We start from the raw sequence: 22,579 nt of genomic DNA, 5'->3' as shown, positions 1-22,579 counted from the left end.
TTTTTAGGTTTTTGAACCTCTTGAGTAATACTGGTTTAAATTGGCACAGGTTAATAAGTTGGGGTCCACAGAGCCTGTTAACTGTTCACTGTGAAATTTGAATTAAAGAGACAGTCTCACTTTGCCAAAACGATGAAGAAGATTTATATACCAAACATTTACTGCATGTCTGTGTGCATGTGTGTATGTATGCAAAACAGGCATAGATTTGGAAAACTGAATTACTTTGGGCATGTAAACACAAACACATGCAGAGCTAGAGCATCTTTGCAGAATACATCTGCAGTAAAATTGATTCTGAAAGGAAACATCTTCACTCTTCACTTTTAATATAAATGTGGTATTTAAAAATAAAACTTAATCTTTGTTTGTTCATGTGCTTTCTCCCTGTCTTCCCCCCCGTTATACCATTACACTGTTACACTGACACCCACTGGTAAAAGTTGATCTGTGATCATGATTCTAAATTGAACCTCTTGATGAAGGACAGCTATTATTCAGGAATAAAAAATTAAGTGAGGACCAAAGAAGAGCTTCTTACCCTTCTTACTGTGGGGGAAAAAAAAGAGAGATAATTGTGTTAATGTTTATTTTCTTTTTTGAGGTGTTACTGTGTGGGTGCTCCAAATGTATGAAAGGATGCTGCAGTGTTCTCTAAAAGCGTAGCAACATAGAAATGACTGCATTGGAAGCAGTTTATTTTTAGACATTTACATGTTTGGGGACAGACACAGGCTGGCACAGAGGGAGAAAAGGAGAATGTAATTGGTATGTTAGCAACTGGTGTGTTTAATGCTGTTTCCCAGGTAAAACAATTTGAAGAAAACTAGAAATAATGGTCGTGCTAGAAATATATTTGTGTGGGCACTGACCTGATTGTATCAAAGCCAGGATGAATGCCAGTGCTGTGTAAGTCTTTTGTCTGTTTACCATTTAATCCAAAGATGTCAGTGATCTTGAAAGCCACTTCTGTTGGAGAACGAAGGCTTATTTTATTGAAATCTACCATAGTACCAAAATCTGTTTTGTGAGTGTTGTTCCATAGCCCTGTCTAACACAAGAACAATACCATGCAATTACACTCTTTTCAGGCTTTGAAATAGGCTTTCTTCCAAAACACCCTCCCCTGATATTATTACACATGTTCCTATTAATGAAATGATTGATTGAAAATCTTCCTGTGTTTACATTGTTTGGGCAGCAGTAGCTTGGATTTCCCCTGTCTAGACTAAAGTTGTATCCAGTGGAGATGCATGGGACAGCTGTTTGTAAACTCAGAATGAGACATAAATGAGCTGCAGCAAAACCTGTCCCTGACTGGCTTCCTTATAAATACAGTGATGTATTCTTTCTTTTAAAGGGAGAAGGAGAACATTAGCAGAAATACAGAAACAAAATGGACTCACAAAACATTAAAGTGTGAAAAGACCTGCCAGGGCAACACAGTTCAGTAATCAAAACTCTAGTCTTTCACCTTTGAGATTGTAGTTCAAGTCTTTCTTTACATTCTGCCTAAAATGAGCCTAAAATAAGTGTGTGTGTGTATATATATAAATAAATAAATATGTATGTACAAAAAATATATATATATGAAAGGCAGTATTTGGGATTTCCAGCTTACTGTTATTGGTGTAGATCCCATAACTAGAGAACAGGATGAGTATTGGGATTTAGTTCTTCAGGAAAAGTTATAGGAAAAAAATCTTTACTCAGGTACTTGCTGTATTCTCCAATATGTATGTGCAAAAAGAAGAAATCTTTACAAAAACGGTCAATGAGGTTGAGGATTTATACCAGGCCCTCATGCCTGGACATGTATTGCTGCACCAAATAATACCTTATATGCACACCACCGTACAGACAGGCTAAGTTTAGAAAACTGCACAACGCTGTTAGCAAATTGATTTGTTTTGCTGTTTTACTTTGAATAATAATAAACTCATGAATAGGGGGATTACTTTGAAATTGAGACAGCCTGAAAAAAAAAGCTAGCTTGTATCCTGTAATTATCCAGAAGCACCCTTGTAGACCCAGAATAAAACTCTCATAACAGCATAAAGCATAATGAAGAATCAGAGTTTGTGAGGAGGTGTCAATAGCCTCCCACATCCTTTCTCCTCTCCTCTTTCCCTGAGTGTGTTCTATTGGTGTGAAGAAACTGCAGCAAACAAATAAGAAGAAAAGGGGGAGGGGAGAAAGAACATTTGTAGTTTATATTGCGGTATTCAAATAAAATCTAAAAATGCTATAAACAGTTTTATAGTCATTGTTTATGGACTCTAGAATTTTTAATATTCTAACATGTAATTGAATTCCAAAGCCAAGATTCTGCAATTCATCAGGCTTTTATAAGTAAGCTGCTATTTGCTACAAGTAACTTCAAGAAAATTTTGGATATAATTTGTCGTTGGTTTTAATGGGTATAGCAAAAAAGTGAAACACTGAAGCAGTCTGCAAAATCATGTGTTCTGCACTTGGGTGACCAAAAGTCCCAATTTGTGTAAGTAATTCAAGAAGTTGAGAAACCTAATTGATTCCTGTGTGTAACTTCGGGCTTTGTGTGTGTAAATTGTGGAACATGTATCTGTTATGACAGAGAGAGAAGTGAAAGGGCAAACGACACAAATACTTTGTCAGTTTGTTTAGACTTTTATTATTATGCACGCTACTTAGGACCGAAGTGACTGCTAGGAATGTTTGTATTTTTGCCTACCCCATTGAAATGTTTGGTGTAAAGCTGGACCAGATTCGAGAGCAAATTTTTCCTTCAGCTTTGAGGAAGTGAGTTGCTATTGTGATCTGTAAGAGTGTGCAGGAATTACAGCACAGACTGGACCACTTGTTCTTTCCCAGTAAACTCTCAAATCCTGATACTACAAGGGTCAAAAGCTGCCCAGCAGTGACATCTGAGTAATTTTTACAGCAGTTAATCCAGCAGTGTTTATCAATCTTCATACCTCATGGGGGGGAAATAGGGATGCACTGTAAAACAATTCAAAATAAAAGCTTAGGTCATTGTCAAAAATCATTTCAACTAGGTTTTGTTCCACATATTTACCTTTTCCAGTTGCAATATGAAATACAGAACATTACCCAGGAGATTCCTCCTGCGTGGCTGTTTGGCAGGTGTGTCGATACTTTGTTGTACAAACCACCCCTTCCAAGCCTGTGTTCTGGATCTGACAATATCCAGATGATGCCCAAGTGAATTGCCCACATATTGTCACTACTAGCCACTGTTGGGATATAGTGTGATACTGATAAAGAAGAGGATGTCAGGAAGAGCTATCTTCTTGTGAAGGTGGGGCCTGGGTTCTGAGACCCTGTGGCATCCGTGCTAGAAATTGCCTAGACCATTTCCCAATGTGGTTTACAGTTGCATGGACTACCATGGTTCTTTTGTTGATCACATCACACTTCTATGGCAACAATGTTAATTTAGGAGTATGCACTATCAGACATGTATTTTGTATGTTTTAATTATCTCCAGAGAAATAAGCTTCAGTGTTTTTTCTTTAAAAAAAAAGGTGTAGGGTTGCTGTGCTTTAGTTGTTGCTCATCTCCATTCTGATCTGCCCCTTTTTTTTTGCCCATTACGGATGAAAAGAGTAGTTTTTTTACTAAGCAGTTTTCTTAAAATTGTGCTTTAGAAGGTCCCAATTCAGCAATCCTATGAGGGAAGGTGGAGATGGGGGAGCGTAAGAATCAAAAAGAAGCAGTTTCTTCTGCTACCTCAGAACTAGGTTATGCACAAGTAGAACTGTACACAACATAGAAAAAAGTTAACGAGAACATAACCTGTTTATAGGATAGATTTGGTGATAAATTTTGCCTTGATGTGACTATTTTGCTTATTAGTGTTTTATTCTGAAAAAGCACCACTTCTCAGATAAAAGGGAAAATGAAAAACACAAGTTTGCAAATACTATGGAGATTGTGCTAAATTACAAAAAGGTTCTCTTACTCTTATTTTTGACATTCAGCTAGGTTGTGTAAGTTACTCGTAACATTTAAAGCAGGAATCAAGAATGCAATTTACAGTTGGAATTGGTTGTGAGACACAATAAAGGTTTGGAAGTTAGAACCATATTTAACTTTAAAATAGAGTGCTTCCTAACTGTGTGCCTCCTCACCTGAAAAATATAAAGTAAAAAAAAAAAAAAGTTCTTTAGTCCACATACCCAAAATAATGTTGTCTATGGTGCAAGAAGCTTTTTCTCCTGAGCACAATAGGAATATGTTGAATCTTTTGAAAACAGTGTCTGTTTTTCAAACACCTTTTCTTTTTTCAGCATAGATAATTAACGCCTTCTTCACAGCACTTGGTGCCCTTGATACATCTGTTACCTTTGACAGATCCTTTCTGTTTGCCACCTCTTCCGAACATGCTTCCAATATTTTCAGCACGAAATAACGTAGTATCTTTGATGTGGGTTGTATACGGGCTCAATTAAATGAGAAAGCTGCTGACAGAATGGTGTGGAGTTTAAACGTTAAGCTTTGTTTCTGTAAAGATTTTGTCCTTGGTCACCTATCTTCAATTTTTCTGGAAATTGTTTGACTTGTTTTAGGCAAGAGTGTTAAGATGTACAGTTTTTGCTATGACTAAATTTGTTTCCACTTCTACAGGTGATACATGCAGTAATTATGTAAAGAGGTAGGAAAAGGAAGTAGGGGAGTGTTCTACAGTTTTGACCTTAAAACAGCAAAAACCCTCTCCCTCCGTTTTTGGTGAGGGTGGCTTTAAAAACATGTCTTTCTGGAACATTCTGAAATAGTGAGAAGCATTATGGCATTGCAGTTGTTCAGTATCACCCTCTTGTTGCTTGCAGGTGGCATATTTATGCTAAGCAACCTGACTATCAGGGGGTGTTCAGGTGGCCCCTTAGGGTGTGACAGTGGGAGTCTCCAGCCCTGCAAGTAGAGGGCAGCAACATTTTAACCATTTTTAGTGTTTTCTGAGCAAGATCACTCTACAGTCTGACAGTATGATAGCACACAGAAGTGGCTGATGTGGAGTCCCTTTGTGGTGGATTTTGGCAGACAAGGTTTTATGATTCCCCATTTTGGAAGTGGAGAACTAAAATGAAATCATGGCGTTGGAACAAGAGAGGAAACAATATAAATGGAATAGAAAAGGTGCAGACACACCACCTAAATAAAAGGCTTACTGATGGCAGTAATTGTTGTGCCGATGTTACATGGTACAGTAACAGTTTTTCAGGATTTCCCATATATTAGAATGTGTGAGGCTGAAAGGTTGGAAATTTGCTTTTATTATATCTACTAATCTTTTCTTGAGGGAAATTAAACAGCAACTGGAAGGTATCCCTGGTCATGGCAGGTGGGTTGGAACCAGATGATCTTTAAAGTCCCTTCTAATCCAAACCATTCTATGATGACTGCTCTGAGATTTCAGTCTAAATACAACAATCATTTTTATCTCTACCTTGTCAAACAGATAAATAACAAAAGCTAATTTTCTGTGCAGCTACTCTGTTTGATGCAGTGTTCTGGTCTGAAAGAACTAATTTTGCTACACATCCTTGCATATATATATATATTTGAAAAACAGTATGACAGAAAATTACAAAAGATTTTGAGTATATGTTTACAGAAGAAAAACGTGGATGTGTGCATGCATATTTTACCTGTTTCATCTTCAAATGACAAGAGCAGATGAATGTGTTAGTGTCATGAATTTGCTGCTGATCAGCTCTTTATATGGTACCTAAAGAGGGATAAGTTAACACAGAGTTGTAAGGGATTGGGAGAGTGCTCACAGATCGGTTCCCCTGCAGAGAGCGTGCACCAAGCACACATGTACACAATCACAAATGTCAGTTTATTTGGGATTTGTAATGATTACTTCCTGGTGCAGACTTAAATATGTTTTTACCTTTCTGTCTTTTTGTTGTTACAGGAATTGCCCCATAGCACACAACTCTTTTCTCCTGATTTGCTTCTAATATATGTAATTCTGTTATAAGTATTGTATCTCATAAGTCTGATGATTATTGCTTCTAGTTAGCTAATATCTAGAATATAATTTTTTTGCTTCTTAGGGATTGGCCTTGTTCCCAGGATTTTGCAAAATATTTGCAAAGAAAACTGAACCAGCAGGTTATTCAATAGCACTTCCAAGAAAGTGTTTTGGGCACTGTGTTGAAGACGTGAATATTTGTTGTTGTTGTTGCTGTAAATCAGCTTCTCGAAAAACACTGGCATTTAAGAATAAAATTAAAAATATGAGCAGGACAGATTTGTTCCACTAAACAGCTTTTAAGAACGTAAAAGGCATGATTGTCTTTTATCTTGAACACTGGCTGACCAAGTACAGAGCTGCTTCAGAGAGCTGCGTCCTTGAGCCATCGTGTTGTCTGTACATGCTAATAAGGAGAATGAGGAGAATTAATAAGCATTTTGATCTGGAGCATAGTTTCTTTAAACATCTTTTCAAACCTTTTGAAACAAAGTAGCACACAAAGTTATTCTATCATTTAAAAAGAGATTATTTTGTTACTTATTGTATTTTTTGAGTTCAGAGTTGTGGCTTCAAAAGTTAGAACACTGATCTTTGTTATTGCTAGACCCAGTGACCTGATAAATGACTGATACCAGAAAGAACAAGCAAAATAATTAAGGGGAAATTCTACGAAAAAAGTGGATGCCAGATTTAATGAATAATTGCCCTGAAGTGAGTCACATTGTATGCAATTTTTAGGTCAGACTGTAAGGAGCTGGCATTTACTTAACCAGAAGGCCTTGAATAAGTAGTCTCAGCAGACTTATACAGAAAGTGAGGATATCTCAGCTGATCTATCCTTAATTCATGGGATTTATACTGTGTGACTATCATGCCTTTATTTCAGGCTTAGATTCAGGGTGGTAACAAAGGTGTGTCGTTCATGTATTTGTTCAAGGATTGCTTAGGGAATGTGCTTAGTCCTCAGCTACTACAAATCTGAAACCAAGCCTGAAGTACCTGCATGATTACCATTAAAAATAAACAAAACTGCTGGCAGGTAGCAGAAAAAAAGGGAATGAAGGGTCATTGCAGTTACCGAAGTTTATTCCTACAGTTTTGCATACATTAAAAGCAGTGTTTACCCTCAGAATGTCCTTGAAGAATTGCCAGAAACTATTGTGGGTCATGTAGGTTCGTCCCTGTTCCAGTGATAAGGACAACATCTTCTACAATTGTTGAATGCTAAATTCTTTCAAAAGGAAGGCAAAGGGAGGAGATTACTATAGCTAGTTAGGCTGGATTTCATAAAGGTAGGAATGGTTATAGCCATATTCATCTTTGAAATAAAGTTTCTATGGACTTTGAAAAATTAAAACTGGATTAACTTTTTGTCACCTTTGTTGAAAACAGTCAAGTTCAGAACTGGTGGTTAGGCTGATGGGAAAATCTTAAAATCTGAGAATTTGAACTAGAAAAGGATTATGAGGGTCCATCTATACCAGGCACTACAGCATCCTCCATGATTCACTCTGTGCAGGTTATTTCCCATAAACAGCTCAGCAAAATTGGTGTGTAGAAGTTGGAGTTATATTTGCATTGCTCTGGATCTAGACTAATGAGTCTCATCTGTAAGTTTTTGAGACTAGAGAGGCTCCTCCCACCTGCCATGAAGGTCCTGTCTAGGTCAGAGACCAAACACAAGTACAAGAGCAAACAGTTTGGTTATGAACTGGGCAGTGTGATTCAGTTTATCTTGCCACGATTAAGGAAGAAGTGTACCCCAATGACGAGAAGACAATTTGACAGTAATTCAGAAGAGAGCACCTCTATTTCCTCATCGTTTACAGATTTTGTTATCATGAACAAGAAAGTCCTTTCTGATATGACTGATCTTTCCTGAACAGGGAAGACAAAAGTATTGCAAAATGGGAGTATTAATATACACATTTATTTTATTTTGAACATATTTTAAACTGCCAGAGGCCTGCCTTTATGGCAAGCAGGCAGTTGGCAAAAACCCTCAAGGTATCAGAGAAGCCTTGTGCTATAATTTTCCTAGAATAATAATGTCAAACAAATGACAATAGAAAGCCTATAATATTTGCAGCCAGCTGGGCAAATTCTTGTGTGTGACCGACAGAAACTGCAAGTGCATGTGCAGAATATTTTGTCTTGATCAGAGCTGCTCCAGTCCACTGCATTCCTTGCCAGAGTAGCTGTAACCCCTTCACCTGCCAGCTGCAAGTATAGTGACTCCATTAGAAGAACTCTGAGGAGCACCGACCCAAGGCTGAGAGCAGCATTAAGTGTCTGTTGTATTGGGAATTTTTTGCCTGGGTAGTTAAATGCAGATCGATGTTCCTTTTCAGCATTACTGTTAACAGGATGTGATATGGGAATTGGTATGCATCAGAAGTAAATACTAGTCTGTATTTTCAGATTCCCCCAAAAAAGGTGGAGAGGGCATTCTGTGACCCATGTCTTCTGTGAGTTAGTTATTTTATCCTTGTGTACTTGCTACTTCACATTCTATTGTTTGCATAACAGTCTGGGTATTAAGCATAGCTGTAATTTTTCCTGTTAACGGTATTCTACTTCTGTGGCTATTGCTCAGTTCCGCCTAATCCTATCTCAAACAAAGTCTTGATGGGAGAAGAAGGGGGCTGAACTGAGCTGAGGACCAAATCATTGCCAAGTATGGCTTTGGAGAAGACCAGATTATAATAATTCTTTATATCATCTGATCACTAGGTTGTACAACTCTGTTCTTAAAAGATATTGTTCAGCATTGCTCCTCGAGGTTCTGATGTGTTTCAACTCCATTTCTCTATGACAGGGAGATAAAAATGACTCTCTGCGTGATTTAATGCACATCTTTTGGTTGTGATGCAATATTATTTGCTGGAGTTGTACGAGTCCTTTATTGAAAAGCAAAACAAAAATACTAAGTCTCATTATTTCTGGCAGAAAGAAGACTCAGGGCTACTCCCCAGCTTGTTTCAGGGTACTCCACACATTACTCATCAGGGGTCCTTCAGGCTGGTGTGAGCATGTTTATGAATTCTTCCATCTTGTAAAATAAAAAGATACTAAATGCTATTCTATTCTACTATTAAATTAAGGAATACTACATAGGTGGTAGTGGTCTTGGTCACAGCTGCCTATTTTGGAGATAATGTAAGTTGTGTAGGGAGCTGGGAAGTTCATCTTGTCATATTTTGGGGAGGACCTGCAGGGTTTTTTGGCACCATCTTGGCCAGCCCCAGAGAGGATGCCCTCTGACCAGTTCCTGGTTTCTGGAGTGCCTCAGCTTGGGACAGCAGCAGGGAGCAGGCTCTAGGAGGGGTGAATTGCTCAGGCAGGAGTGGCTTCTGTCAGCTATGGGATGCTACTGCTTAAACTGCTGATTGTGTCTCATGATTGATCCACGGTGTGTGATTAGCATGCACACTCTCTAGAATGCTACTCCATCATTTACCCCTCACTGCTTACGATAGCCTTCTAGCCTGGAATTGCAAGACATAATAGTGTGGTTTGGGTTTGTTTCTTAGAAGCAAAAAGGCTGTTTTGATTCTTTAGATAAGCTGGAAAAAAACACCAATGAACAGTGATTAAAGGTTGCTTTTGCATAGAAATAAAGTGTGGGGCAAACAGGCCCATTCTGTTACAGTGCTGCACCGTGAAAAGTGGAAAGTGGACTGAAGCAAAGATTCGGAGCAGTGCCTAAGGGAAAACTACCATATCTGATACATATACATAAAGTCAACAGTGCTTCATTTAAGGACTCAGTCTGCTTTGTGTAATGATGCAGTGAATTTTTCACTGTAAAACAAAAAGGAGAACCTCCCAAGATAATGTATATACGTATGTGTGCTCAGAAGAGATAGCTAAAATAACTGAAATAGGAAATATTTAATAACCACTAGTAAGTATACAATAAGCTCTTAATTAACGTCTGATTATCTTGAAGCAGTAATGAATCTCATGTTCATTTTTTTGTTTATTGGAATGGAAGTGATGTATTTTGAAGATGACTAAGAGAGAGATGGTGCTTGCCTGATTTTAAAGGAATGTTCCCTTTTGCTCGGGTGATGTGGGTGCTGATTAAAGTACACTCTCATTCCCACTAGAGCAGGGTCTTCTCAGCTGAAGTTGTACTGCGTTTTGGCCTTTTTTTGTTGTTGTTGTTGTTGCTGTTGGTTATTTGCTTTTTAAACTTGGCCTGAGGAAAACCTCACATTGTCCTAGTATTGCATATCTTATGATGTCAGCAGTTACTTATCTCTTACTGATCTTAATTGTCTTCTCTACAGAGGTGAAAACTGAAATGAATGGACAAGCACACTGATACACTGGTAAACACATTAGTAACAAAGACTACAGAAGATGAGATGGTCCTTGGAAAAACAGAACTGGCATTACCATACCTGTTCAATAACATTTTTCATTACAATTATTATCTACACCAGTATCTGTGCTCTAGCTATTTTATTGTCTCTGCAACTTCTAAGCATGACAGAAAATATTTCTATATGTAAGAGACTTAAGAGTATGTTACGTGGGCTTAAACTTTTCTGTTCTTTCATGTCACAGGTTGTTTCTCTTCTCAGTTTCTTGGTGAAAAGAACGAGGAATGAGTTTTGTGTATGTGCTGGTTGCTGTGCCATGCTAATTCATTTGTTTTGAAACCGTGGTAGTTGCAAGCATTCTCCTGGCCTGAATGAGTGGGAGCTTAAATGTTGGCCTATTTGCTGACAGGGCAAGAGAAGCAGGGTGCTGGGGCGTTCAAGGTGTCAGCAGCCCTGCTGGATTCAGGGAGGGAGTCAGAGAGAAGCGTAGTGACGCAGAGAAGGCTTCGGTTTTCCTAATGAATCTCCACAACAGAGTGGCAGAGTTATAAGCATCAGTGGGTCTGGAGGTAGTATCAAGGGTATGTGACTGGCACAATACTGGATAAAGAACACTGAGTTTTGAACAAGATTGTTCAAATTTTGGGGTCTCTCTAGTTATGATAGCTGAATGTAGTGCAAAAACAGTAAGGCTAGTGAAGATGAGCATTCAAAGTGTAAATGGGTAGCACATTAACCCTAACCATACTACTTCTGATTGCGAAAGGACTTTTTTCAGAAGCCACTTGAGCACCTGAGCAAGGCTCTGTATTATGATAGGCAGTCATGCTTTTATTTCCAATCTAGTGTCTGATTATTCTCTTTTTGGCCCTGGGCAAGTCACTTAACCCTCTGTCTGTTTCTTCATCTGTAAAATATATTATGGATATTTATCAGTCTCACCAGGACTTATTGTTTAATATTTATAAAGTGCCTAAAGGATTAGAAGCTTAATATAAGTAGCTAATACATATCATTTCAGATTGATTTTATTTACTTGAATTTTTCCCCCTTCCTCCTATTGATTGAGATGCTATTTTGCAGCCTCTTACTGCCATTCTTAATCAGTTGGACAGGTCACACAATTGGGTGGCCAGGTTCATTTTCCTTTTTGATTCCTAGTTCCTATCAATGCTTTATCCCCTTTCCCCTTTTTTTCCCCCCACCTCTTTTAATTTAGAGATGAAAAGATACCATATGTTGCTAGATCATGACATAAATATATTTAAGTGCTACCATCATTGTTAGTTTATCAGCCTTTCCATTATAAACCCTCTTGTTCAGGGGTTTATAACTCTGGTATTATAACGTGCTTCAGGCTGAAACTTGACATTAATTTTTTCTATCTTGATTTGCTTTAAATCCTCCACTCTTCTTCAGTTAAACTGGAGATTAGATGCATTAGTTATAGTTATACTAGTTGTATAAATTACAATGTGGCAGTAGGCATTTAAAACAGGATGTAAATCAGAGAAATAGAGAATTTCCTAGTTGTTAAACTGTGAGCCTGGGAGTAGAAATCTGGGATTCTTTTCCTGAGTGTGTCCCTGGCTTGCTACTTAACTACTAAGAGATTATTTAACCTCTTTCTGCCTCACACTTTTGTCTGTATAGTGGGATGGTGACATTTTCTACTTCACTGGTATATTGGGAAGCTTAATTAATTAGGATTCATTAAAGCACTGAGATACTCAGGTGAAAGGTGCTGAAGTATGAAGTAGTTTTAAGAAGTTTAATGAAAAATCAGCATGCCTGCTTTTTTGCATCTTGTTTCCCATTGTCCCAGATGACTGGGTGTCAACTCTTGGAGATGTGTGGTATGTGGCAACCATCAAGAAGTTTGATTTGGAGCTCTACTAGATGACCTAGCACTTATTTTCTTCAAGCTTTCAGACATTCACTATATCTTGCAGCCAGCTAGTCTCAACCTTTGTTCCCTGAATTCTGTGGTTTTCAAAGAATTTGCTGTGCTCAAGACAGGACACGAACCTGCAAGCAAGTCCTCTGCTCTGGAGTACCAGTGCTGCAGGAGCTCTGGTGCAAGAGTACCCAGCCTGGTTAGAGGATAATGGAAGGGGAAGAGTTAAGATATTTCCAGGCTTTTTCTGCAGGGAGTTGTCATGGCAGATGATTCTGGTTGTACTCAGGCAGCTTTTTGGTGTAGCCAAAGCTCCATATGGAGAACAATACTCCAGCTGTATTACAGTAAATTTTGGGGCACTGACAAATGTCAGTTTTTGCATGGTTTAGGTTTAGAAACCTTGTTTGTGTCTTTTTGTGTGTAGGTTTCCTAGGGCTGGTGTCTTCGTTTACAGATCTTTTATTTGCCAGGACTGTGGTGCTGTGCTCATGAGAGAGAGGTTCTTGGTGGTCGCTAAATTTGAAATTATCTTTCTCCTTATAATTTCAGGTTGAAGTATTGGCCTCCGAGGATGCTACATTTGGACACAAGGTGTGTAGTTTGATGCAGTTTTGTTACATAGGTCCCATCAGTTTAAATTGTTGGATGTGATGCTGCAGAAGATGATAATTAGCAACCTGAGAATTGAGGCTCCTGTGAATTACATCCATCAATTTAAAAATTTTCCCTCTGTGAGATAATCTGAGAGTGACACACAGTGTCTTAATCCTGTTATTTGGTGTAAAACCTATGAGCAAATTTTTCATGCAGAAGCCCACATGGAAGCTCACTTTTAAGATTGGACTTGCACAAATGCTGAATTTGTTCTTGTTCCATATAATTGCAGCTCAAAATTCATAGTTGTTACCTGCTTTGCAGTCTTGTGACTAAGCCATGGTCCTTTCACAGTGCATCTCAAGTAGAAAGTAGTAGATTGAACAGCTGCATCACCCTGTGTTCAATTGTAGATCAATGTATGGTACACAGTATGCGTGTTGGAGAGACCACTTTAGACTGGCTCTGCTATGACTGTATCCTAGTTATTGCTCAAGTTTTGTTGGCCAAAGAGCATTATTATGACAACCATGGTTTTGATTGAGCATTAATAGCAGATGATTTTAAGCAGTGCAGGTTGTGAGTAGTCTCTACCTAGTTAGCTGGGAAGAGTGTGGATGGGGAAGGGAATAAAGGGATTATATGAATAGGCTAAATCATGACAGTGAAGAGTTTCCTACTGCTAAAGGCCCACATGCTGTGATACTACTTCAGGTGAGAAAATAGAATGCTATTACTATCGAGATAAAAAATCAAGAAAAGATTAAATAAGTTCTTTAAGTTTTATATAGAATATAATGAACAAAATTAATGAAAGAAAAAAAGCTTTAAAAGCACCTAATTATTCATGATAATGGAATTTACATTGTCTGTATTGTACTTTTTATGTTGATATGTGATAAAGTGATTTAAATAAATTATTAAAAACCAAACAGAGCTACTACAGTATTATTTGAAGTATTTAACATATGGTAGTCTGCAGTATTTTCTGGGTTTTATTTAATATCCAGCATGCATGCAGAATGTTCATTGAATATTTAATAAACCTTGAGGGTCAGCTCTTGTGAACTCATCTCCATAATCCTTCAGACTAGGTGGGTAAACAGAAATATTACTGAAGATTATTGTAGCCAATTGCTCTCACAACTGAAGTACTATGGAGGAGGCTTCCTATTTTTTTCATGGCTAGATTTTCAAGGTCTTTTTCAGTCTTGGAGTCATCCTTTGAAACTCCTTTTTATTACCCAAAGTTTAAACAATTTTCTGTTACCAAGTGTCGGTTTTACAGAACTAAATCAGTATTGTCACTAATCCTTGACATCATCCTCCAGAGTCCCAAGCAACTTTTCTATAACGTACAACTTCAGAACCAAGTTTTTCATATTTTAATAGTTAAGAGTTTGCATTGTATAATGCTGTCCTTGATACTAGGTTTTAGCCTGAATTTCCCTACAGGTCTGCTGGAGACTGTTGAGGGAGCTATCTTTATGGGTTTGGGTGTATCATATTCCTTATCTTGAAACATTGTAGAACATATCCTCTATATGCAGAAGTGTAAGTATAATTTGCTGCAGGAGACGACTCTTAACTATATTCCACCAATCCTTAGACACCACTAATTTTTAGATTTGTTGACAGACTGTGTTGCTTGTAGAGGCTAGAATAATGTTGGTTGTTTGGGGGGTTTTGTGGGTTTTGTTTTGTTTTTTAAAAGCTATTTCTAGGCTGCTGAATGAGCTTACAATGTTATCTGTTAGTTTTAAATTCTCCCATGATTTCTGTCTCATGCATACTGGCAGCCAATGGGGCTATTTCCCAAGGAAACACCCTGAATGAGATGGCAGAACATTGTTTAGCATCATTGTAGTTATCATTGGTGAAGATCTGGCTGATGTAGTTTGCCCCTTGAATAGTTAAGTCTCTGGTGACAATGATGTGTGTATAGAAATCAGCTACAGAAAAATTTTGATACAAGGTATGCATATTGATTTGGACAAAATCTTATTTTAGAAAAGAAAATTCAAGCAAAAGCTATTGTTGCCCACTGTCGAAATACACAGGGAGCAGATATCTTGAAGGACCAAACTTTATCTTTACTCCCTAAGCACAGAACATTTGCAAATTGGAGAGCATCATCAACAGCGCTTCCAAATGTTCCCTCTAACTCACCTTTTTAATAAGAAAGTCGTTCTCCAAAATGAAGGTAGACTATAAGGCATTTATTGGAGAAAAAACACCGTGTTAATATAAATTTTTTTCCATTTTCTTCTGTGCATATGCAAGACCAGTACTCTTTAGAAGGCTGTTAAAATGCAAGCAGTTTTTCAATCAGTTTAAATAAAAGTTGTTTTTTGAGGAGTATAGAGATGCACAGATTTGACAGCGTTGATGTCCACGCTTTTCCTTTGGTTGAAAAGTAGAAACAACAATTCCGCTTTCTTTGCAACTATCTTTGCAGAAGGAGGAAGCTGTTAGTGTGCTGTAACAGCTTTTTTGAAGATGGTGCACATAATCACACAATCAATAAGGTTGGAAAAGAGTGTCCAGTTTAATTTACACATGCATTTTTGTATTTGTGTGCATGCTTTTTTTTATCTGAAAGAATAGAAAATAAGATTTAAAAAAATCCTTCTTTTGACTGATCCTTCTGTTTCAGTGTTTAGATGGTTGTGTATGGAGAGAGGTAGAGGAAATGACCACCTAGCAGATCACAAACAGCTGATAGGTGTTCTGGGACAGATTTAACAGTTATGCCTGATTCATTCAAATTCTGCCAAGTATAAGCTTACATATATAATAAGTTTCTTCAAAACCTTAATTGCCAAGAAACTAACACAGAGTGAGATTAAATAGATAGAGTTGTATCAGCCCAAGTCTGCAGTCAACACAGGAATGTATTTCAAAGTTGGAAGCTTTCGGTCCCATTAATCTTATTAAAGCCTAACAATGACAAGTGAAATACTAACAGTACCAATTTATTTGGTGTTTATTTTAGCTGGAGTAGGAAGATACATTTTAGCAGATGGGCCCAGTATTCCCAGATGGTAGAGAAAATTAGGAGGGATACAAAGCTGGGGGGGGGGAGGAGGAGAAAAACAAGAATAAGGTTCACAAAGCAGAAATAAAAGGTAAAAGATTTAACCATTTTGAATGATGCTGATTTAAACACCAAGGCAAAGAACAAATAAAAATAACAGTGTCTGAGTTTTCTAAATCCTCCTAAGAGATTTAGATGCTCAATTTCCATTAGAACATTTTAATCCCTGAGGTAGAGTTGAAAATCTTAGTCTGAAAGGTTGGTTATTATACAAGGATTTAAACCACATTTTATTGTTGAAGGAGCTGAATATTGGCATCAGTTGGAATTATGGTGTCAAATGCAGTAGCACACATCTCCATCCAGACAGGCTACAAATGGTGTCTGGTCCTACCTAAAGAGTGAGATGTTTGACTTTTAAAATATTTGCACTATGTTTACTCTGCTTTTCTTTCTCTCCCTTTCCCTAAGGCTTTCACTGTCAGAATCTACCTGACCCAAATAATACAGAGGTAGAGGAGGCAGGCTTCCTTCAGTTAATCAGGATGAGATCACCTTGTCCACGTGTCTCAACCTGTCTGTGGACGTGTAGAGTACCATAAACTCTGTTTGCAGAGACAGCCGCAGAGCCCGCCTACCGCAGCTAATGCCGAGGTGCAGTGATCCCAGCTTAGTGCAGCATTAATATAAATAAGTTTGTTAATGACAGTCCAGCAGCTACATGTCAGAAGGCTCACAACTTTGTGCAACAGGAAAAGAGACACTTATATTCCCACAGTGGGGGAGCTCCACCAAGAACAGGACTCTCTTATTTGGTAGTGAGCTTTAATCCTTCCATTGTGTGTCATTTTAAGCTGTGTTGTGATGTAATTGGCTTAATCATTACTATTATGTTACTTTGCAGAAGTTAAGATTGTAATTTGACATATGGAAATAAACAGCAACTGGATTAGTGATTTGCAGGTGTCATTTAAAAAGGGAGGGAGGCAGGGAAGAAAGAAAGCCTTTCATATTTTGCAAGCGGCTTGTTTGCTAGTGTAAAGAGGCAGAATTAACTACGCAACTGCATCTAACACTGTCTTGAAGTAGAAGTGAGCTTTGCCTGTTGGTTTCTGGGACTGCTGCTGGGATTGAGGAAAGAGAATCATTCCTGATGGATGTGTGTGTAGGAGTGATTTTGCATTTCCTTTGCAAAAGACAAATACAAGAGAAAAGCTTTCTCTTTGATTGAGAAATCAGCATAATGGAGACATAGCTCTATTAAAGAAATGCAGCAGGGGTGGCGCTTCTGATGTGTCTGTGCAGTGGAGATTTCAGCATTGTTTGTGGAAGTAGCTGTATTTTTGTTTTGTGACACAGCAGGATGTGATGACCTCATCTTCATAATTTAGTAAATGGGAGTTCTTGGGAGAGTCTGTTCCTATAAAGTATGTACTGCTGAGATGCATTTTTTTAATGCTCTTTCTCTGATACAGGTTACCTGGTTTTAAAAAGCAACTGTTCTTAGGACTAAAATATCTTTTTTTTTTTTTTTTTACCTCTAAAACATGCTGCTTTTACTTGAGTTTGTTAAGATTATTTTTTTCCTGTTTTCCTCCACCTTTCAAATGCTGCTTTATTGCAACACACAGCACATCATGTTACATCTTCTGTAGCCCACTTATTTTCACAATTCCAGATAACCAGTTCAAATCCTGAGGGGAAATCAATCTACACAGTGTAGCTATGTGTCAGCTTCTTAGTTTGAAGCATAGGATACCAAAGGGAATACATTTGATGGGTGACTATGAGTTATGGCTGTGCAAATCTAGAAGGAAACTTCTTCTAGCAGTATCCATAACACAAAAGCCTTGAGCTATGAGGTGGAGTAGAGATGCCATTTGATAAAATTGAGAAAGCATGTTCTGAAGAGATTTTTTTCTTCTTTTAATTTGTATTAGTTTGATTTCAACAAAAAGTACTTACTTGTTGGCAAGAAGGAGAAAAGGAGCCATTAAAGGAAAAGAAAAAGACATTTAAAATTGTTTTAATGCACACTTTAAGACAGCTTTCTTTTGTTGAAGAGCTAAGAAGCCTCTGCTTCTGCCATCTGGTGGTTGCTAGTAAAAGTTACATCTTCAAAGCCAAATTAAATTGTTTTAAAGCCAATTAATCCTTGAAGAGGATGTTTTCAAGTGTTTGAATTATCTCTGTCTTGATATGTTGACACTTGGAGTGTCTATGTGTTTGCTTACTATATGGGAAAGTATAGAGAAATGAGTCCTCATTTACATGTCTGTGCACTGTTGACATAGGTAGAAATCAGGGTTGTAAATAGGTTTTTTTATTTGTTTCAGCTTAGAAGAAATATGTTATTCTCCAGTAACTTCTGTTTTGCTACTCAGAGCAGAAGTAGGATTACATGTTTCCCCATCTCTGTGGTAACTGTTTTGGTTGTGGAGTTGTTTCACCTGAGGTGTTTGGTTGACTAAAAGGATTCACCAACCTTCTTCCTTTCAATCATTTAAAAAGCTGTGGTTTAGGATTGCTGAAGTGCCTTCTGCACCACATGTTTTCTAAAGTAGGGAATAGCATTACAGTGGGAACAAGATGCTCTTTTAATATTTTTAGGGACTCCTTACAGATGTGTCAAAGTGCTGAAGTAGTTATGACTAAGTAGCAGCAACTTGAACACATTTCTTCCTGACTTAAACGTTATCACTCCTATGTTATTTGGGACAAATGAAGAGTATGCAAAACTGAACAACTGTGATCATTTTTTTGGCTTTTAAATCTATTAATAGTTCTTAATGTCTGGTAGGTTTAGTCTTATTAAGTATCTCAGTAGTTTGGAGGCTTCTTCCCAATTTGTTTTGTATAAATTTTGAGGTACAAGAAGAGATTTGGATCTGTAAGTTCCTCTCCATACATTGTGCAGTCCTGGCTGTGGTTCAGCTTTGTCCTGAGCCCTGTGAGCTGTAGAGGGCTGGATCTAACCACTTTTGAGTATGGAGGATGAAATGGGAACGAAAATGCTGTACTGTATCAAAATCCATTCCAAACAACACCTGCTTGTTATGCTGCCCCACTCCTCACAGCTTACTCCCACTTCCCATATAGACAGGATTTTAAAGATTTGTGGAAGTGAGGCCTTCTTAGAGGTCCTGACACCTCCTTGTGCAGTGGAGGTGGTTCTGGACAATTCCAAAACAATCTTACATGGAGAAGAAAAGATGAAATGATGCATAGAATAGGGGAAAAAGTCAAGTGTTAGCTGAGAACCCCCAGGATGTGAGAACATCAAGCTGGATAAATGGTGTAGTAACAGTTGGTTCTTTCCTCCTCATGCCCTGTAGCTGATACTCCTAGACTGTAATCTCAGGAAAGGCAAGGCAAGTCAAGGCTTTGGGAAGGAACTGACTCCTGTGGCAGTGTTCCTGTGCAGGTACAGCGTGTCAGGCTGTCTTGGATATTCCCTTGTTTATTCTCTTGCCAGTGACCCAAAGTAGGGATAAATACATGTTTAATGCTTCTTTCCAGCATGAAGCATCTCATGATGCTTGCAGAATAAATACCAATGGCCTTAGGGTTAGACTTAGGCAGTACATGGTAACATTTGTTTTAAAAAGCTCCTGAGCACTCTGTGGCAAGCCAGTGTGAGCACAGCTGGTGAACATCATGCTCTCCCCAGCACCCTTGAACTTTGCTGTCACGTTTTGCCCAGTGCCCTGCAATCCGTAGGGTTTAGTGCCAAAACCAAGAACTGCCAGCTTTCTTCCTGCATTGTCTTTACTTTATGGGCAAACATAAACATAACAAACAGCCTTCATCTCTAATACTGTGGATGGGGCCACGTTTTCGGTTTTGGTACAAGGTGAAAGCTCTCACCACCTTTCTGAGAGGACAAAGGGACAAAAATCAGTGAGCAGTTTTCAGAAACAGATGCTTGTGCATTTCAAGGCCACTGTTCAGTTTTTGCTGAAGTGATGTCTGGAAGTAAGAAGGCTTGGCAACTGTTTTTGATTTTCTGATTGCTGAGTATCCTTCTTCAGTCAGTTCTATGCCAGTTTACATTACCACTTTGTTTAAATTAACTACTGCAACTTGGGACTATCCAGCTCTTGTGGCAGCAGTAGTAGCAGGAGTCCATACTTCCTCCCATTGCTTTTCTGAAGAGACAGTGTGTAATATGATTTGCCCTTTCCAAACTCCATGGAAGTGCCAGAAAAGTGCAAAGTTTGGTACTGCTTTCACGGTTGAAACACGCATCACCTTGAGGATTTGACCACCGTTTTGCACCAGTCACTATGTTGCAGCATTAGAATTTGCCATCAAAAAATGTAATTTATTTCCACAGTCTTCCTTCTGATCCTCTCTACATTTTTACCTGGTAGGCACACCTAAGTGGCCTGAATTTGGGGTGCCTGCACTGGCTGTTGGTGTCTGGCTGGGTATGCTGCTCACTCAATTGCCACCTGTTAGTATGCAACTGGGATGATAGGGTGGGTTCTTTACAGTTCTGTGTGGCCCTTTTCGTTTATACTGCTGGTCTGAACATTGATGGAGTATCATATTTGCCAAGAAGCCACCTAACATTGGAGCACTGTGTTTGCTTGTAAATACCTGCATATTTTAAACAAATGTTGAGACAGGTGGTCTCTTTGTTTGGGGGTGGGAAGAGGGCAGGACAGAGTATTTGCAAATAGTTTGCTGTTCTGTCTTGATTAGAAGAGCAGGTTAGACGAGATTTCTTCTGTAATTTCTATCTGATTGCAAAACTGGTGGGACCAGAACTGCTCCCTGCAGCAACTAACCCCACCTTGCTACAGGAAGCATGCTCCAATTCATATTGTGACTTCAAAAGCAACAACAAAGAAGCCATCCAAAAAAAAAATTAATTAAGTTAATTTGTTTGCCTTTTTTATATGGCATTCTTTTTTTTTTTTTAATGGTATAAAATTCATGTATAGAAAAACATTCAGATTTCTGCTATGTGGCTGCTTCCCCTGATTGCATAGTTGGCTTGTTAAGACTGACGGTAGGTTTGAGGAATAGGAATTGCAAAGAGGAACATGAGAAAGTTGTTAGGTAGACAGATGTGATTTAGCATTTCATTATTTCCCCCCCTCCCCCCTTTTTTTACCCTGAGACAAGGTCAGGTGTGTGTTGTACTTCAGAGCTGTACTTTGCTAGAAAAAGGGCTGTTGACATGTCACAGATTTCAAAGAGGGAAATACCATGACAATAATGCAGAATCTTGGGCTTTTTGCTGAATGTTTGTTTCTTTTACTAAAACCAATGTTTTATAACTTTGAAACTTCAATTATTTTATTGTTAGGTTTTTAAGAATTTCTTCTTGTAAGACAGGGTTTTCTGTCAAATTAGGATTTTGATGGGTAAGTTTGTTGGATTAGAATGATACTAGGAAATCTTCAAGGTCATTTATTTTATGAACAGTTTATATAGGAAGAGCAATATTACAGATGTTTTGGCATGATTTTCATACTGTTGCAGTAGTTTAAATTGTTTAATATTATACACATGTAAACCATGTGATGTATTTCTAGTGTAACAATCACTCTGTGGTTTTACTATGGAATCCTTGCTACTACCTGAAATAGAAAGCAAAGGTGGATTTACAGTCTCTTTAGTAAAGCTTGCCTTAACATTTTAATCAGAAGCAAAATAAGCATTTTTTGTACTGCTCAATTTATTGTCTGCTTTCATTCCACCATCTGATTTTCCTCCCCTTTATCAAGATCTCTTTGAATCTCACTGAGCCTCCTGTATAGCTTCCTCACAGTGTTATTCCTTGTATCAGAACATATGTACCTTGTAAATGTCATCTGTATCTAGAGTGGTTCACTCCTTGCGCAAGGGCTGTGCTCTGGTGGAGGGATGGACTCCTTAGAACACGTGGGAAGAGCAGTTAGAATGCACACTAATTTAACAATTAATAAATGTATTTTGAGAAATGTGTTAACTGCTGTTTATGAAAGAAAGCAATGAAGTGAATCATGTGGAACTGGCTTTTGTGGGATCTAAGTAACTATCATTATAGCACATACAATTGTGTGCAGAAGCTTTCCAGTGATGTAGGTATGGCTGTTTATATGCTTATTAATTTGTAGGTTTTAGCTCTGGTGTGTGCAGAATGCTGCTAAGGTCAAGGTTGTTAAAGTGCTCCAAATATTACTGAGGAATTGTATTAGTTACAACTTTCTTATTTTTTAAGTAAATTCTTTTTACCAGCAGTGTTGTGAAAAAGGATCCTGGAAGGAGAAATCTGGGGATGCTAGGCTTGGAAATGGCATGAAATTAAGGAAACTAATTAAGATTAGAACTAGTATCATTGGAACAGATGTTGAATATGGTCGTGGTACTCTTAGGATCCTGTGTGTTGCCTGGCTTAGTTATACAGAGGTTTGAAAGTGAGAAAGTGAAGTTCAAACTTGATACAGTGAGCAAGAGAAAGCTAATGGAGCACATTAAAAATGCAAGCTGACCTAGTTATGGTGCCATGTGGTGTGCAGCTTTATATGGCAGCCTACAATATCTCGTTGACCAGAATAAAGCTAAAAAAGCTGAAAATACAGCACTGTTTACAAGTCCAAAGAGAATGTAGAGGAATTGAGCCATCCTATTCTGTTTTGTAGGTGGTAAGAAAAACGACTCTATCAGAGCTTTTTCACTATGAAAGCAGCTATTGGTTTCTGTTAAATGTATGCAACTTTGGTTTAAAAAAGAAAAAT

General features: G+C 38.1%; 1 protein-coding gene across 1 annotated transcript in view; it reads left to right on the top strand.

Annotated features, from left to right (window-relative positions):
- ARID1B (AT-rich interaction domain 1B) overlaps positions 1-22,579 on the top strand; it is a 335,100-nt gene that overhangs the window by 176,997 nt on the left and 135,524 nt on the right. Inside the window, 1 exon segment of the mRNA XM_054394179.1 lies at positions 12,767-12,808. Within this exon segment, the coding sequence (XP_054250154.1) occupies positions 12,767-12,808 (42 nt within the window).

This window comes from Indicator indicator, chromosome 2, assembly GCF_027791375.1.
Source record: "Indicator indicator isolate 239-I01 chromosome 2, UM_Iind_1.1, whole genome shotgun sequence".
NCBI classification, from domain to species: Eukaryota; Metazoa; Chordata; class Aves; order Piciformes; family Indicatoridae; genus Indicator; species Indicator indicator.
This window is presented reverse-complemented; position numbering and strand designations above follow the sequence as displayed.